This window comes from Lissotriton vulgaris, chromosome 2_1, assembly GCF_964263255.1.
Source record: "Lissotriton vulgaris chromosome 2_1, aLisVul1.2, whole genome shotgun sequence".
Lineage (NCBI taxonomy): Eukaryota > Metazoa > Chordata > Amphibia > Caudata > Salamandridae > Lissotriton > Lissotriton vulgaris.
Window position 1 is genome coordinate 1,535,156,375 of NC_141687.1, and position 19,407 is coordinate 1,535,175,781.

The 19,407-nt window shown below is 43.0% G+C and overlaps 1 protein-coding gene across 2 annotated transcripts in view; it reads left to right on the forward strand.

Annotated features, from left to right (window-relative positions):
• LOC147732853 (nicotinamide N-methyltransferase-like) overlaps window positions 1–18,368 on the forward strand; it is a 200,372-nt gene extending 182,004 nt beyond the window's left edge. The window contains exon 3 of one of the 2 annotated variants that reach the window (XM_086957399.1): window positions 14,697–15,163. In XM_086957399.1, the coding sequence (XP_086813525.1) occupies window positions 14,697–15,135 (439 nt within the window). In that variant the 3' untranslated portion in view covers window positions 15,136–15,163. Of the gene's footprint in view, window positions 1–14,696 lie in introns of both variants that reach the window. The other variant, XM_086957400.1, reaches the window with a different exon arrangement.
• The last annotated feature ends 1,039 nt before the right edge of the window (window positions 18,369–19,407 follow it).

The following is a 19,407-nucleotide window of genomic DNA, read 5'->3' on the forward strand; positions in this document are numbered from 1 at the left end:
TATAGTTCTGTTATCCTCATTAGTTTTAATCTACACTGCTTTAGAGCTTTAATTTCATCATAATACCAGCATTGTCTTTCTTCAATTCAATCTCATCTCTGTTTCTCTTCACTCCTCTTGTTTCTTTCTTTGTCTTTATGCATCTGTAGATTTTGATAACACTAATTAGTATTAGTATGCATGCAGCAATTGTTAGTAAAGGCCTTAAAATGTGTCCTACTAATCCACTTTCCTAGTTATTAATCCATCTTCCCATTGCCAAAAATACCTTCTCGATTGATTCACCATGCTCCATCAGCTTTTAATCCCCTGAAAACTTTTTCCAGATGGGTAATGTTAGTAATGTATCTTTTTTTAATACTTACTTTTATCAGGGATATCGTTACAGCATTGTTGAACCTTCAGGATTCGACAGACTCCTTCTTCCATCATGAGAAGGACGTCTAACTCAAGTCTATTTTGAAGCACCAGAGACCTCATAGCAGTCATTTTGGTGTCTTTGGATAAGAAGATGCCCTGCAGTATCAGGAATTATGGCACCGAATATATCAGCTATTATTTCAGCAGCACTAGCACTCCTATTTAATCTGGTATGTTTTACTTTATTGTTTCATCAGATTGATCCACCTGATAAATGTTTAGAAAAATTATTCCCATTTAACAAGATCCATACTATCTTTTATACAGCCTGTAATAGCCATTTTTCGCACAAATGTAGTAAATACATGAAAAACACTGGATCTACATCTCCCAAATACAATCTTCAACTACCCGAAAGTTGGACAGTGTGATCGCATTCACTGGAACCGACAAAGTTATTAATATATTAGTTTTTCACCGTAATATGCATAGCTTCCCTTTATGTTGCCAGTCTAAAAAATAGCAGCTGTGTTCCTATCTGTATAAGTTCAGGTTTTTTTTGCGCCCATGGTGGAAATTTCCTGTGAATAGCAACTTTACCCATGATATCCATAAGTCTGTCTTCGATTGAATCTGTAAAATCCCTTTCTACTTTATGTAAGAGCCTTGTTAGATTGTGTCATACGCAATGCCTAAGCTTTGAGTAGGGTTTATTAATTCTCCCATCATCTCAGCTGTTTGCGTATCAGGCAAAGGATTTACATGTTTTCTGAAAAGAATGGGTCATAATTAGAATAATAAGATTGACATTGCCTTTTGCAATAAAGCAAGCCAGTAGTACACTGCAAGAAATCCCATATGTATCAGGTAAATGGTGGTAGGTAACTCCCTCTGATACAGAAGTGAGCAACTGTAAGCATGCATAACAATTCCTGGCATCCATGGGCTCTAAATATTCATATAAGAGCTTAGTAAAAACAATCAATGAAGGATCACTAGTAGACTGATGTTAAGTCTTATCAGCTAAAATGTTTACTCCATTGTCATTGTTTTCTTTTGGCGATTTAGGAACTGAAGTAGCTTTAGTATTTTCTAAATACACATGATGAGGCAAATCTAAAATTATGAGAAATACGAAAAGAATTATAGAAAATGCAGCAAGTATACATGCACATAAATCTTTGGGTTTTAACAACACCAGATTTTGATTTGTGTAGTCTATAGAACCAGACCTCACATCTTTGTTAAACTTTTGAATAGTTGTCAGTAGCATTGCAGTGCAAATGAAAATTTGGAGCTTGTTTCAGTTGCATTAATTTAATTGAATCACAGCGCATATCTACTTATGACTTTGCTATTGCTATGGGGCCACATTGGAGTGGACAGGGCTCTAACATAATCATGCCTCTGTCAAGCGGGGCTGCTCTCGAGAGAGGCACCAGTGTGGTGCCTTGACTTTGCTCCCCCTCGGCCTGCTTTACTCACCGTTTTTTTCTGGTGGGGACTCTTTCTTCTGGGACCTGGACTTCAATATGGAGCTGGCAAGGCTCCTGGCAGTGTCTTGCGGAGGCGGGGTGGGCTCCTGTTCTCCTCCAAACCCGCAGCCACGCTTTTCCTCGCTTCCCGGCATCTTGTCCTGGATGGCACCACAAAGCGGAGTAGGTTCCCGCTATGTGAAAAAAATCAAACTGGGTGGGCATCCGCCATCAAAGCATAAAGGGGGGAATCCCTATGTCAGGATTCTCTTTGAGAAGGCGCTGCAGCCCAGCGCTACGCAGCCCCCACGATCTCCCTCTGCAGGAAAGAGCCAGGTGCTCTTAAAGGTAAAAGCCAAGCACCCACAGGGCACCAAAGAATGCAGCCAAAGTCCTGGGTCCCAATAGCAAGTCCTTTAGGCATCAGGGAGCAAGGCAGGGCCCAGGGAGGCAAGCTCTCATGGCAGCCCCCCTGGGCTCCAGCAGCAGGACGCCTGCAGGGTCAGGATCCAAAAACGGAACCTTTAAATGGGGTCACAGCCCCTTCTTTTATACTACACAAGCAGCCCGTCCCGACCTTGTCCGGGAGCATTCAGGCTTCCCCTACCCCCGCCTGCCTCAACATTGGCAAGCAGCCCGTGCCCCCGCCTGCCCCGACATTGACTTTCCTCAGCCAATCTGTGTTGTTGTAACTCCCCGTCCCTCGCCTGGCCCGACACACGCCTGCCCCGACATTGTCCCCGGAGCCTTACCTCAGCCGCCGCTCCTAACTTCACCGCTCCTCGCCGCTCTGCTCCTCACCGCCTGTCCACCGCTGCTCCTCCCCCGCGCCATGTCCGCCTCTCCGCTGCTCGCACCACCGCTGGCCTGTCCGCTGCTCCTCAGGTCACCGCTCCTCCCCCGCGCCATGTCCGCCGCTCCTCGGACGCCGCTCCTCCCAGTGCTCCTGACGTGAGCACGCACGTCGCGGCTGGCGCTATTTTGGAGGGACTACTTTTTTTTTAATATACATTTTGTAAATAACGTTTATTTTTTAAATTTATATAGCCTATGTCCTTCTGCTTGCCCTGACGTTTTCAAACATGTATTGGGTGTTTGGATTGGTTGTGTACTTTTCGAGTTTAACTGGCTCAAAGGACACAGCTCTCTCTTTATAATAGTAGTATAGATTTTCCTTTGTCTCAAAGTGTAGGCAATGGGAGACCCAGATACAACTGGTTCAGGGGAGCTTTTGAGCACTTTGTTTTGCTCAGCTCCTCTCTTCTTTTCACAGGACAGGGACATCAAACGCACCACAGGAGGTAGAGTCAGCATTTGGAGGGAAGGCTCAGCCCTATTCAGGTCCCAGGTGCAACTCCTCCTTCCCATCTACATGCAGATCTCCCTATTCACCACTGGGAAGACTCATCCTGGCTCCTGGAGCCATCCACATCAGCCAGCACCTGTCACTCACAAGCAAGACATGCAATTCAAATCAGGCAGGCAGACTCACAGCAAACAGAAATGCCAACTTCTAAAAGTGGCATTTCTAAAATAACCACAATAAATCTATGCACACTATTGCGTAGCATTTATTCACACGAGTTCGCACATATTAAACTTGACCCTGCACTCCCCTCATATCAGGAATTACCATGGACACACATATCTCGCATGCATTCCTATGGGAGGGCAGGCTAATCTCACCTCACGCACTCAGAGTGCACACACGCATTACACTGGGCCACAGTGCTAAAGTGCGCAGAGGCCTAAAACCACTCCCACAATGTCAGAGCTTAAGGCAAAAAGTTTAGGGGTGAACCTGCCAAAAAGGGCCAAGTCCAACAGGATTCCGTTTCAGGCCAATCTATAGCAATTTTTGCATTCTGCCCACAAATCACCTGGAACTACAATGGCAAACAGTGTATCCAGATACTGAACCAGAACCTTTACAAATCTCTCAACTTGCTTGTACCATTCAACTGGATTTTCTCTCAATCTCAGGGAAATCATTTGTAAAGGACAGTATAACGGGTCTTTTCCATGGAATGTCACCAGCTTGCTTCATGATTCACCGCCACACGGCTTAGAGCAGGGAGCACGAAGCAGACTGCGGGGGCTCAGCGGCAGCGCAGGAGAGCCGCCGTGGTACTAAGAGCTGGGAGCCACGGTACTGGGAGCTGCGGCACTCGGACGGAGCTTCAAAAGTGTGACATTTACCAACAAACACTGGCAAGCACACCGGCAAGCACACCCGGAGCCGAAGCCTGAGCTGAGACTGCAGAAGCCGAGTGTGCCCATTACAGGTACAGCGAGTGGCAGCCGGGGGCAGTGGTTAGCCGCGGGCTGTCCTCTAGTGGCGGGAGAGGTGGCTGGGTGATTCTACTCCATGAGCCGCGTGTGCCCCATCACATCGCAGGAATTGCTTTTGGCAGCAGAGCCCTAGAATTAGACATCACCGCTCACACATCGGAAACATTGGATGACAACGCTCCCCAAGGAAAAATCTTAGTTTCTACAATCCTAAAAAAAAAATAGACTCAATGGGGCACCGGGCCCTAATGGTCTACCTGGCTCCCTCTTCAGGGTGGACACAGATTTCTGGTCTGAAAATTTGACCCAGCTATACACAGAATTTCGGTTCTTTGGAGACGTTCCAGACTCCTGTAGAGGGTCGCTCCTGCACCCAATACACAAGAAAGGGCCAAAATCCGACCCAAATAATTACAGCATGATTGCCCTGCTGGACATCGAGGGCAAGGCCTATGCTAGTACCATTCTGGCGGAATTATCAAGCTGGGTGAGCACAGAAGGCCTTTTGCCCTTCTTCCAAACAGGGTTCAGACCCGGGGCATCAACAGTGGACAACATAACTGCCCTTTCATATCTAGTCAATCAAGCAGTGTCTCTTAAAAGCCTCCCTCTCTTCGCTTGCTTTATTGACTACTCTGCAGCGTTCGATGGGTTAGACTGTTCTACTCTCTGGCAGAAGTTGCCACATTGGAATATTAACCCAGCTTTATTAAAAGCAATCCAATCATTGTATCTAAGAACGTGGGTTAGAATTAAACTCTCGAGCGACTCTGCCACAGAGAAAATTGAAACGGAACGCGGCCTAAAGCAAGGGTGCGCCTTAGCAACCCTGCTGTTCAACTTATACACAGCAGACATGAGGCAAGCTTTGACCAGAGCTACTCTAGCTACACCTAGGATCGGGGACACTAATATCCAGCTAATGCAATACGCTGACAACCTGGTACTCTTAGATCACACCAAAATAGGCTTACAAAAAGCACTGACGGCTCTAGCAACCTACAATGTTAAAAATAAGCTGGTGGCCAATCCATCTAAATCCAAAATCGTAATTGTTGGGCATTACCATAAAAGACTAGCAAAATGGAGGCTTGGCCAGCTGACCCTGGACTGTACACAGCAATACAACTACTTGGGAGTCTGGTTTAGCGAAACAGGCCGCCCAGGAGTCCACCTTCATAAAATTCAAACCAAAGGGAAATGCATCATCTACGCCCTCTGTAAGCTATACGCCACTCTACATGGCCCTACAACGACGGCCATCCAAAGAGTTTTAAGGGCAAAATTAATGCCATCCCTTAATTACGCACAACAAGCGTTCCCAGGAAAACTAGCCAAGGACCTTGAAAAAATCCACTGCAGTGCATATAAAAGGCTATTCCATCTACCCGCCTTTACCAGGAACACTCTAGTGCGATTAGAATTTACTTTGAACCAACAAAAACTGGAAGAGATGGCTTCCCTGAGTAAATACTTTTATCTCACAATAGCGGCACAAGAGAAAACAATGAAGGCAGTTTTAAAAAGCATCTTCTTGGAACCTGGCAACCCTTGGTGAGCCACCCTCGCCGCGGCCACAGACCTTCTGAATTTAGCACTAGAGAACTGGGACCCTGAGACAATCAAGTACACTGCCATCAAAAGTAGAATTAAAAAGCAAGTCAATTTTTGCTCTCGCACCTTGGACTTGGAATCGCTAGCAAAAAGAGGCTTCCACGAGTCCCAAAGCCTTCCACACACAGAGCACAAGCCTAAACTTCACCTCACGCAGGCCGTGGGCCGGGAAGCCTTACATAGGATTTTAGCATTCAGACTACACACCCTGCCCCTTAAAGAACTATACACCACCGAGTTGACAAAAACGGCGATCATGGAGTGCCGGCTCTGAAAATACAAACGTAAGCCTTTGGCCCACCTCCTACTTTGCTGCCCGGCCCTGTGCTTAGCTCGCAGACTTTATCTCAGACCAATCCTGCTAGAACTGGGCACGCGTACTGCAAAGGAGGTGTAGCGGGAATTCCGTTCTCCTACAGAACTGTGCATAGAAATTTGGAACCTCAGTGAATTAGGATGGCCCAAAACTCACCTCAGTACCCAAAATCCCCTTACCGAGCTAGCAACAGTGTCATACCAAACTCCCAATGTTTAGACAAACCAGAACATGAACTTAGAATACCTCAGGTATCGTGGAACACATGAACCCTCTTTCGCTATATAATCATTTCAAACCAGAACGTGGAGTAAATGAGGACACGTGCATATTTGAAATATTTATATACTAATGCAGGGTTCTCAAACGCAGTATCTTATATAATACAAGCAAACATATTATAAGAAACAAAGTTATCAGCATAGTTACTAGTCCATAGAAAGCGAACGGTGACAGCATACTAAGATGCGGAAATTAATAGGAATTAACAACACCTATTTCTCACCCTCCCTATTTAGCATTGTATTTTATATCTATGAAGGTCTCATTTGGGTTTTAGCAGGGCGGGCCCATACCTCAAAATCTCAGTGGCAGAGGATCACATCATCTTCCACCAGCTCTCTGCATGCGAATCACCATCAAGTGTCTTACGTGTGTTTTCAGCAAAGCAATATAAAACCCACTCTTCAGCCCGAATTTGGCAGCAGCTGCACTTGTGTTATGTCTAGGAAGGTGCGAAGATCAGACCTCACAATAACACTGTGTCGAGTTATCCTTGGAGGCTTCAGCACTCACTGTGCAGACAGTGTACCAAGCAAAGCTGATATCAGAGTAATAACATATTATTCTCAAGTAAATCACAACGCTGTTCTAGGTTGAAAGCTAAAATAACAATTATGTGTCATGTGCAAAACGAAGCAAAAGGAAAAATGGTGTTTAAACATTTAATAGGCTCATGCTAACTCAACACAGTATATAGAAAAGAAGTAGCTGTATGACAGAGGCAGTCCACCTACTGTATACACTGAACACAGTAAAGCAGATGGCTATGTTTGGTGACCACTCCTGGCTAAGTGACCAGATAACCAGATAAAGTATGTTGGACTGAAAGACTATGGACCTCATGCCCCCCAGATTCTAATTATACAGATTTTCTTTTAACATGATTATTCCTTTAACCTTTGTATCTTGCTTTTAATGTAATGGTTTTGAGTAACCAAGCGATAAATTATTCATTCATTCATTCATTCCATGGAACATGTACATACCGTCCACTAAGTATTTCTCTCATAAGGAGCATTTTTACTCTTTCCCCTCCATCATCTTCAAAAACTAAGATCCTTGGCATTTGGATTCTTGTTGCTGCCTCCTTTTTGGCCCATCTGACTTCTGACTGTTCTAACTCTGCCCATTTCCTAAGTGTAGTCAACAAAACTTTGATTTGCAATCTCCTTCCCAGAGTTCTCATATTCTCAATGCTATTGTCATTGAAATATAGTATCTATGTTTTCTGTAGTGCCTTTGGTTTTTGTATGTCTACCCTATACTTCTGTGCCAGGTCTGTCAATTTCTCATGTGTGTTTTAAGCGCATCGGGTACTGCCTTTACATTTGAACAGTAGCTTGTCATGCTGATATGCAGCTATCTTAGCTGACTTATAGTTCTTATTGTCATTTCTTCTAGTTCTATGTTGAGTTTTGCTGCATCAAAAGTCTTATCCTTACTGGTTTTTGAAGCAGTGGTTCCTTGTGTTCCTGCCCTCCTATCATATAGTGAAGGAGCTATGTCTATTATCCAATCGTCAAGTTCTCGAGGTGTAGTTCCTAACTGTCTTTCAGGCAAGTTCTTAAGTACATTTTCACTCCTTCCTTCTGCACCTGTAACAGGAATGGACGGCAAAAGTTGTACGTCCGAATATGGTTATCCCAACTGAAATTTCTTCCTCCTATATTTTGGGTTCCCTGTTGTGGGGTTTCCATGACATCTTCAGGTACTTGTGAAGTCAAGGCTTGTCTAGACCTCCCACTTGAAGTGGTTTGTTGAGATAAGTTTGCATTTGAGCGTGCATTTGTTCCACTATGAACGTAAGCTGGAATTGGAATTGATAGCTCTTGATTAGTATGTCATGCACTCAGATTTGTAGAGTTAGGACCTGAATCACTCATCTCAGTAGGGATAGTTAAAGTATGTGTGTTTTGTCCTCTATTCCCAGATTGGTATATTAGAGCTACAGGACCTATGGTTACTGGAACGGTTGAGCGTCTGGTGCACTTTGCACAGTCTGATTATTTGTTTCAGATCTCCCTGCAATAACTTTTAGAGGTAAAAAAGGATTATGTGTATCTGAACTTGATGGAATGACAGGTGAGTTCAGAATTTGCCCTCCATAAGAATTTGTTATACTTTGGGAATGCTCTTCATTATAAGGCTGTGGACGATTTAATTCATTTAAGAAGTCAACATCAAGCTTATTCCCACTATTGTCAGTCTGTGTCAGTGTCTGAGAATCCTCGAGGTGTTTTTTCTTTTCCTTTCACTACTTTCCTTCTTTCTTATCTGCTACTAGTACAGGATACATGAGAGTACCCTCAGCTATATGTATTCTCCAAGCTCTCGCTTGTACATGCCATCTAGCCTCCACATATTGATTCCAAGTGTTTTTGTACCTTCCCTGAGACTTTTAGTTCTCTTTCTGGTGAGCTATATGTTCCCACTCACTAATGGCTTCAGGTTGCATAGGTTTTGGCAGTGGTTTGATCTCATATAAGGTTCTTTGCAAATTCACAAGAATTCGAATGTTAAATGTTCCATACTGTGGAAAAGCTAAAGGTCTGTCTTTCTCACTGTATTTCAACCACACCTCAAGCCATGTACACATGTGATATCCTCTCTCCTGTGTCTTGATAAAGCTGGGTTGCCCTCAGGTTGCATCTGTACCCCTTCGTTCGTGTGCACCAGCACATCTCCCTACATCAAACTCTAAGTTTTTCAAAAGCTTAATTTTTTCCCAATTTTAATATTGCTCTTCACAAATCATTCACTTTGTATATGCCGATATTCACTACCTTATTTAGTTTCAATCAACTAATAGCAGCTCAACACTCATTGACATTGTGAACCTATCCCAGCGCTGCATTACACCAACTGACCAATACCAACGTGGCATCCTGTGATGTTACCTCACTCATTACTGTAGCCACCCCTCCTTCACAATTCTCTGTTCATGTACTCTTTAAGCAATTTTCACAAAATGCAAGTGTTTCAAAAACTCCTGTCTGCTCCACTAGAGGAAATAATGGATTCAACTCACTCAGAAGATTCAATAAACACGACAAGCCAATTTTGTTCTAAAACAAACTCTAAGTGAAGTTTTGACTGGCGCGACCTCACTCTAACAGTTACAACTGTTCCCTGTGCACTGAGAACACTTGCACTTATCATGATCCCTTAACCTCACAAATAGAAAGATCCCTTCACTTAGTGGTACTGCCGACCACGTCTCACACACAGCACCTTCAAAGCCACAGAAGACAGACTTTCTCAGTATATACCACACTGAGACCACCTGTAGGTGTATATCCTGGGATCTTTAGCCACTTCGGGCTCGATAACAACTTCATCTTTACTGCACAAAGCGCATCACTCAAACATAGCTTTAAACACTTCCCATGCCCTCACACAGCCATGTTATCGCAATCTAAGCTTAAGCAATAGCAACGCGCAACCCTTTAATACTCACACAACTGTTTTGCAGTATTCTTCGTTCCCCTCCAATACTAGTCCTTGCTCACCTTCAACTGAACATAGAGTTTTGGATTCAGTTACATTTTAATCAGGATCTTAAATAGGGATGTCAGCAGGGATTCCCTTTATATTCTATCTTAGTAGGGTCCCCCCCTATATTCTAACTTTGTCAGGTAGGAAACCTTCCTACACGCTACCATAATTGCCATAACATTACTAGGCCCATATAATTTATTCCCTTTTTGTTAATTATCTTATTTACCAGTCAGAGTCTCACACTTCTCTCTATCTCAAGGCTCTCTGATGGATCTTGTTTTGTGCAGAGATGGGTTGTATATAATGGGTCCCAACAGTCATCCAAAGAGGGCCAGGAATTTGATAACTGAACTACAAACTAAAAAATCTAACTCATGTAGATTACTCCCGACAACAATACTATAAAGATAAAAGATTATCACAGCAAGCCCAAATCTCCTAAAGAAACGTTGGCGAGCCAGAATCATACACAATGGGAGCTAATGTAAAGCTATGCAGAATACTAGCTTAGAATTTTTATTTCTGAGATCTATCTAATATGATCCCCTCTAGTTATTAGTCCCTAATTAGAAATGCACATTCAATTAAAGAAAACAATCATGATACCTGAGTCATTATGGTAATTTATTTTATTTTATTAGAACTTCGGGCAACAAGTGCATCAGTAACGCAGGTAAAAGTTTAGTCAGATTCTAAAAAGGCATTTGAAATAAAATACTAAAGCTCAAGAGTTCAGGAAGGGACAGGAAGCATGCCAGTTCAAGTAGTCTCCCAATGAAGGAAAAGACCACTTAGCACACACATCATCTGTTCGTAATGGAAGCCAGGTGTGTCCGCATTTTGCAAATCAAGATTACACAGGAAAGTTCAGCTAAGAAGTAAGTAAGGAGATGGAGAGCAGCTCATCTGTCACCATCTAACTCCAACAGCCGCTCAGCTCAGCAAACCAACCCCCGTCTGTTAAATTGAACAATATTTTTCGGCTTTCCTGGTTTCAGTTTCTATTTTTGGTAAATTCTGGTGGTGTTTTTTCAGTTTTTTTATACCTCAAAAAAATCAGTGGTTATCAGTGATTACACATTGTTGTGCCATTAAAAACAACAGAAAAAGTGTATTTCCGGTATTTATAGAATTTTAATTTAATTTTAAATATTGATTGCTTTCTGAACTGATAGTGCATGTGCAAAGGGTATATGAGATCCAAATACATTTGTACTGCACCAGAATGGACTACAAAGTCAATAGCATTCTTCATTAACTCTGAAGATTGTAAAGATGCTTTCAGCATACCATCTAGCAAGTGACAAGGATCTCTTACAGGGATGCTCTTCAGCTCAGGTATCGATTTTGACAGACCATCATACAACTTGTTCACATACGTAGCTGAATTACTGCAAATACAATCAATATCACTCCAATCTTTATTGAACTTGGTGGGAACTTTTTTCAGCAGCATTCCAAGCGACACTGCTTTCTATTTTTACCAAACGGCTGGTGTCATATTTTCACCACAATCTCAGATGCTTGGTGACAACATTCTTTTCACATATACCTGTCACTACATCTTGCATTGAATGTTTAAAGCTTGGGGTGTTTGGCAATTCACTTGCTTTGAATGGCACTTAGTTTATGGTTGTAAAGGTATTTTATCAATGTTTATATGTTTGCACCAGTGATGGCTATTTTCCTTTCGGTGGGGTTTTATCAGTTATTATCAGTTTAAACCTAAACCAGATAGCCTAAATATTATATTCTTGAAGTTCTGGGGATGACACCTCCTGGAATTACCTGATATGTCGAACCACTCAGTCTATCGGTCAGTTCGTATCGGATGGGTGTCAGGTAATATAAAGAAGACAAATTGTAGAGGGATAGGTTGGACAGTTACGTAGTTCTTAAGAAATCCAGAGGCATATGTACAATGAGTTAAGGCGGCGTCAGTGGCTCTTTTCTACCGCAAATGCAGTGATATTTCTATTGCCCTAATAACAAACTGGCTCACTGGTTAGAGCAGGCGGACCCTGAAGCAGAGGTCAGACCCAGGACCAGGGTTCAATTCCCGACGCGGTAGGGTCTTGAGCTCAAATGTCCATGGACTCGATAATTCTCGCTTCGGTGCCTGACCTAATCATGGGTTCACACTCTGCAACACTGGGCATTAAGCTTGCTTAATCTCCACAACGGCCCCCCGCGGCGGGATGCCTGGCTTTCACCTGGGGGATGCCCTGTAGGGGCTATCTCACAGGGAAAAGCCAGGTCGGGTTCCCAAGGCAAGCGCTTAGAGACCCCTGGGTTATAAGCGCTATATAAATCCAACATACAATACAATACAATACAGCTGTCGCTAACAGCCGTTAGCGGTAGCTTTCCGGTGAAACCAGCTGCTTTCCGCATCTCTAACCATGTTAACGATAACTATCGCTAATGACATGCAAGGTAGACTTCCTCGTGCAAAAACGCACCCTCATGCCTGCCATCAGGCAAGCCGAAGGTGCTGACGCCGTGCTGTTCTTGAGAGGTGCCCGGGTGTCGGCACAGTTGGAGAGCCCTCAGTGGCGGTTGTGCACTGCAGTGTCATCATTTGCAAGCTTTGGCGGAGTGGTGGTGCAGAGGGAGTTGACGAGATGTTCTTCGTGGCCTTGATCCAGCTACGAGGGGGGGCAATGATAGCTGTGGTGTCCGGTGGGCAAGGTGAAGTAGAGGGATAGGTTGGACAGTTATGTAGTTCTTAAGAAACTACGTAAGCAATTATGGACGTCCAAGAGAGTCCGGTGTTGTGGCTGCAATTGAAGTTCCCACTGGGGAAGGTGACGTACTCGACTTCTTGCAGTGACTTGCTGTTTGTGTCTGATGTTGGGGACCTTCCCCATGAGTGGGTGGTGTTCTGGTCACTGGGGTTGTCCAGGTGGAACTTGAGTTCACCGAGTAGGATGTCGTCGGTGGATGGGAGAGCCTGGGGTGCAATGTGGAATTCAATGCTATCGGAGAATGAGGGGACCTGGCCCGGTGGGCCTGCACATGCGAGTGTCGCAGAGGATGTGCTTGGAGTTGGTCTGGATCTGGGAGTTGAGGTGGTCCATGGTCGCCATTGGGTCATTAGAGTGCGTGGTCAGTCAGGGTGTGCTTTTGTAGGTGATGGCAATGCCTCCTCCTGGATGGTCAGGTTGGTCCTTGCGGGTGATACTGCAGCTGTCAGTGATGGCAATGTCCGATCTGGAGCAGAGGTTGGTCCTGGCAGTCGAGTTGGCATCCAGTGTTGATGGTGAGGAGAATGCTGGCGTCGTAGCGGTGGAGTGTCCAAGAGGAAGGGTCCTTGGTTCTGAGTGTCCAGGGGCAGACAGATGCAGACGGGCTTGCCTATGGCTTGCCTTTGGCACAGGAGATGTCTATTACAATGCAGGCATTACATTGTTAACAACACAACACAGACAACGCAGGTGCCTTTACATCACATTTGATTACAATGCATTGTGAGGTCAGTAGTGGGGTAATTTTAAGTTTCTCATGTGGGTTTGGGTTTCAGATGTGGGATTTGAAATTTGGGTTGTATTTTGGGGTAATATTCTAAAATTGGGGTGCGTTTTGGGGTCAATTATGAAAATGATTTTCAGGGTGTGTTTTTGGGGCTCAAAAATGAATTTTAGGGTTCACGATTTGGTTTGGGGTGCAAAGGTTAGTTTTCAGGTTACACTCACTGAAGTAGCAATAGTAATTTTTACATCTCCGCTATGCAACACCTTCCCTACTGTTGCAATAGGCCTAGTATTAGTATGCATTGAAATGGAATGCGATGTAATGGCATGCGTCGTAACTACTGGCTAGAGTTTCTATTCCACATCCATATCCGCACCATCATTCGATGGTTTGGGTGGCTGGTTGGATGGATTAACAAACATCTCACATGATGAGACTCCGCCAGAAGGGTGGTCTGATGGGAATATCTCAGCCTTTGTAACTCTTTCACTGCTTGCATGAGTCCTACTTTCTCAGCTACGAGTACAGCAACACACAGAGGACCGGTCATTTCTTTAGTTTTGTGTAATAGTCTCAAGAACATACCACACAGGGGTTCCCCTAACAATGCATGCATGCTGGTGCATTCACATAAAAAACTAGGTGCTGGAGTTTTGAAGTGGACCAATGACTATCTTGGGGTGTTTGTGTAAATATATTTGTACCATTCTCCAAACAATAAAGGGTGACATTCTTCATTACATCTGAAACCCATTGGGCTCGAGGGACTATGACACAGAATATTCTAGCCGACCCGACAATATATTGATTTGTTCCATTCAGGATGCGCCCAATGAATGCAGTCTCTAATGTACATGTTAACAATGCAGAAGTTGCCATGCAACAGGAACTCAAGATATATTGTACAACCACTGGCAACCTTTAGTGACCTATATTTCCAGGTTCGACAAAACAACAATGTGCCCACCTCGCCTTAGCTCCCTCGAATTGTTCGTCTAATTTTGTGCAGTAAGCAGGCACTACATAATTCCATAAACCAGGAATAAATGACTAGATTTAGACTATTCGGTTAACGCTTTGCCTGTCACTCCCATCAAAATGATAGAATGTTGGGATCTTAAGATAGTTGTGCTTTCTAACTTCTAATAGTTTCTAGTATGGTTCTTTTCACTGAAGACTGGCCTGTACATTAAAATCCTAATAAATAAGTAAGATGAATACAACAAAGGTCAATAGATTCATCCAATTTAGAACAGCTGGGCGTATTCGTGTCCTACTAAGCTAGCTCGATGGAACATAATGGCAACCACCCTAAAAAAATACCACACATTTTTTGTGATATATACTTCATTAAATAACACTTTGCCTGTGTTTCTTTTTGTTAGGGAAAAGTGGCTGCAGAAAGAAGAGAAGTTACGAAAAAGAGTCACCCGCGTTCTAAAATGCGATGTTACACAGAGGTATCCATTGGACCCCATTCTGCTGCCTCCAGCCGACTGCCTCATCACATCCTTGTGTTTGGAAACTGCATGCAAAGACTACGAGGCCTACTGTGCTGCAATGAAAAACATCACCTCGCTTTTAAGAACTGGGGGACATTTAGTGATTGTAGGGGTACTCGGTGATACGTTCTACACTGTTGGGGGTCAAACCTTCTTCTGTTTGGAACTGGATGAGGATTCAGTGAAAAAAGCAGTGATTGGAGCAGGGTGCACCATCACAAAATTGAAGATATTTACGATACCTGAACACGATCACCAATCTCACCTTACTGATTCCTATGCAAATTTCTTTCTGGTGGCATGCAAGGACGCAGCCATGTAATTTGAATAAAACAGAAAAGTAATACAAAGATATATATTACAACAGCACTTAATTTGGCAAGTGTTTGCTGGTGATCAGCACCAGCTCTTAAGGCCTCGATTTAGGGTTTGGCGGACAGGGTACTCTGTCAGAAATGCAAATGATTACCTTGTGCGACAAACCATGGGTTCACCTGTCTCAATTAGAGCCAGGCAGACCTTAAGGGGCATATTTACGAGAAGAGTTGGGTCCCTCTTGCTCCAGGCAAGGTGGTGCAAGCGCGACGCAAGTCCTAAATGAGATTTACGAAGCCACACATGGCCACTTTGCGAGGTCCTGAGTGGCTCCATAAATCTGGAGCAAAGCAACACTGTGCAGATCGCTGCAATGCTTTACTCTGCACAACGGAGGCATTCCATGTGTGCTGTGTGGGTGTTTCCATGCAACTCCCATGCTTTGTAATGCTTCCTCGGATTCATCAGAACTGGTAAACCTGGGAATCTACCAAAAGATACGCCTGCCCAGGTGAGACATAACAAATAGAAATATCTTTATTTCTCCCCATTAGTTCCTCTTTTTATGTGTTCTGCATTCTGCAGCACACATAGAAAGATGAGTAGGCCTCTCCTGATTGTTTTTGTGCAGGAATATGCCCCTTCCCGCACACATTTCAATCCTGCATGAAGCACCATGGTGCAAGGCTGCCAGCATTGGTGCTATGCTGCCAAACGGAAGCAAGCACAGGGGAAATGGCAGGAATGCACCGTATTGCCTTAGAGATCTTTCCTGCCATTTCCCTGTCACACTGTGTAAGGCAGCAAGGTGACTTGCCGTGCTGCACTGTGTGGCAAGTTCATAAATCTATTTCCCCCCAAAAGTAGTTTTTAATTGACAAAGCCCCTGTTGCCTCCCAGCAATGGAAACGTTCCTCAGACAGTCCAATGAAGTAGGAAGGAATGTCTGTATTCTGCTTTTTATCTTTGTCTGTCTAGGAAAAACATGGACGCGTGGGGCAGAAAAAAATTACTAGACCTTGTTTGGAGAAAGCTCCTAGGATGTAGTGGGTCATTGCTCTTTTATTTTCCTAAAACAAACTCCCATTTCGGTGTTTGTTTCAGATAAGCAGACACTTTTAAAAGGGTTGGTGAAAAGCCATCAACTGATCTTTTTGTACATCGAAAGGAACCACCATGGCCTTATTTGCCTTCAGAGTACAGAGTAGGCAGCGACAACATTTGACAAACAGTAGTCCATCAGAATGACAGAGGTCTTCTGATAGGTGTTTATTTCTTAACACTGGCATTTATTTCCAACAGTCCACCACATGATGGCACTGTCTATCTTAATGTAGAGCACATCAGCAACACTGGAAAGCAATTCATAACACAGTAAACAAATATTTATACCACCTCACCCAGGCCATTCTCATAGCTTTGGCTGGCATGGAATCATCCCAGTGGCCACATTTGTTGGGGTGCGATGGAAGTAGGTATCATTTGCACTGGCATTTGGCAGAACTGTCTGGAACAGTGAGTGGTGCAGACTACAGTGCCCTCCATATAATACCATGAGCCCCAGCTAGTAAAAGTGCTACACTGCATACCTGGGATACCTGGGATACCACCTTTATAAAAAAGAGAAGCACCTTCCAAAAATGTGCCCCACCCTCCATACAGCACTTTTGTGTCATTTGTCTTTTGTTGCTACAAAATCAGAATCATACTTTTCCTGCTATGATTGTAGAGATGTCTTTATCACTTTTGGTGTCGCGAAAAGCTCCAAAAATACATTCTTAAATGTAAGCATATTTCTAATTGTCCATACAAACTTGGGGGCATGTTATCAAGGAGGCCATATGAAATTATTGCCTCTTTTGCGGCCGTTTTTGACCGAAAAGCAGTGATAATTTATTCGCCTTATCAGCAAAGACACGCTATAGCCTGTTTTGCTGATTTAGCAAGCCTTTCAACAACGCCCAGCTTTGCTTCTCTAATGAGATGCAAATTGAGCATTCCAGAGCAAAATAATAGGACGCTAACAAGCAGAGCGTTAGGAAAAGTAGCGCTAACCACAGTTAACGCTACTTTCCTAAAGACTGCTTGTGACCTGACTTAGCCATGTAAACCAATGGGAGGTGGATTACATGGCTAAGATTACCCTGCCCTATCAACAAGGTTATCGCCATTTTCAATGGAATATCGCTGGAAAACCAGTGATATTCCATTGAAAATGGCCATAATTCCTGCTATCGCGGGGATTTTTATCTCCCTGGTGTTAAGCGTTGTTAATACAACGCTAACATGGAGATTATCGCCAGTGATAGCCGGCGATAGATTTCCTCACACGATAATTAATGCTGCGACTTGTTAATATGCCCCAAAGGGGGATATTATCTAGAAACATCGTTAATATTCTGGTGTGAACATGGGCTTCTATGGGAATTCTCTACGGAGTATTATCAAGCCCATTATCACCGGTTTAGCTGCAGTTTTCTGCCGCTAAAGCAGCGATAATGTTAACGCCATGCTTGAAAATATGCCCCTCATACTACTCTAACCTCCAACTGACAACCCTTAGGAGTATGTGCCTCCGAAATATGCATTAGTCCGTTAAAAGCTTTTACCTTCATATTTTTCACCAGGTAAAACATTTTACCCGGAATTTAAAAAAAATGGCTTTGTGTACACCACCTAGGAAATAATGGGGATGAATAGGGAATACATTTACCCCATAATTTCCACAATCAAATCATCCTTTTTAGAGAGTAGACCTCTGTATTTTCTTCGAAGAAAATACAGGGTCATATTATCAAGAAAGGGCGATGCATTATGGCCGCTTTTATCAGCAGGAAACTGCCCCTAAAGCGGCAATAATGGGCTTGATAATATGCCCTTGTGAATTCCCATAGAAGCCCAGGTTCTGGTGTTAATCTGAGCTTCTATGGGAATTCACGAGGGCATATTATCAAGCCAATTATCGCCGCTTTATTGTAAGTTTCCTGCCAATAAAAGCATCAATAATGTATCGCCCTTCCTTGATAATATGGCCCATAATTACCTACTGACAAAAGCTTAATAGAATGTCCCTTTGATGTCCTCATTGTTATTGATTTCCAAAATAATATACCCAAAGGCAGAGGAAATTCAGTGAGTTTTCTACCTGAATTTTCTTTACAGTATTACCTTATTTCATGAAGGATTGTTACTTGTTAAAGGTGAGATTTCTTGATTTCAAAATGCAGTCTATAAAAAGATGAGATAAAACATATCTCCTTCTTGTTTAATCACATATAATCTGACTTTAGGAAACAATTAATATATACTTATACAATGATATCAGTAAAATAATAAGGGGGAATATTATCAAGAAACAGAGTTAAAATTATTGCCACTTTAGCGGCAGGAAACTGCCGCTGGGCTTGTTAATATGCCCTTGTGTAGTTTATAGTTGTTGTTATATTAGTAGTAAAGTTAGGACTCCTAACTTTAGGACTCCTAAATGCCTTCTGTGAATACTGAAAGTCCTAAAATTACGATTTTTCACAGTTTAGGAGACCTAAAGTTAGGACTCCTAACTTTACTACTACTAAACTGAGAAAAATCCAAATTTTAAGACTTTCGGTATTCACAGAAGGCATTTAGGAGTCCTAAAGTTAGGAGTCATAACTTTACTACTACTAAATTGAGAAAAGTCTTAATTTTAAGACTTTCGGTATTCACAGAAGGCATTTAGGACTCCTAACTTCTGTGAATACCGAAATGAGTAAGTGCCTTCTGCGAATACCAAAATGAGTAAGTGCCTTCTGTGAATATCAAAATGGTAGTAAGTTTAGGATTTTGCCTTAAGTTAGTTCTGTGAATCGGACCCCTAGTTACTGGGCTGGAGGACAATTCCAGACATTGGATAGGCTGTCAGTAAAAGCAGCTTGAACCTGATAACAGGAAACATAGAGACACTAAGTACGTTTTTCATAGTGCTGAAGAACTGCATCATCATTTAATTGCTGGTCTATCTCAGCCAGAGAAAAAGGGGGATTTAAAGGCAACATATTATGGAATCCTATGATTATTTTATAGTGGCTCATGTTGGAACGGGACCTTTTTGCATGGTTATCTCCAAACCTTTTGACTTTCTCCACCTGTTTTTCAAACGTTTTTGGTGGATTTAGCTCTCTTAGCTTACCAATCCCAATCGGAGCAACAATGCAGGTGTACTCTCCTCTAAACTAGGTATGATTTGGCTTAGATCTGTTTGGCATATTTGATTTACTTATTAATCCCTTATGTTAGAAAT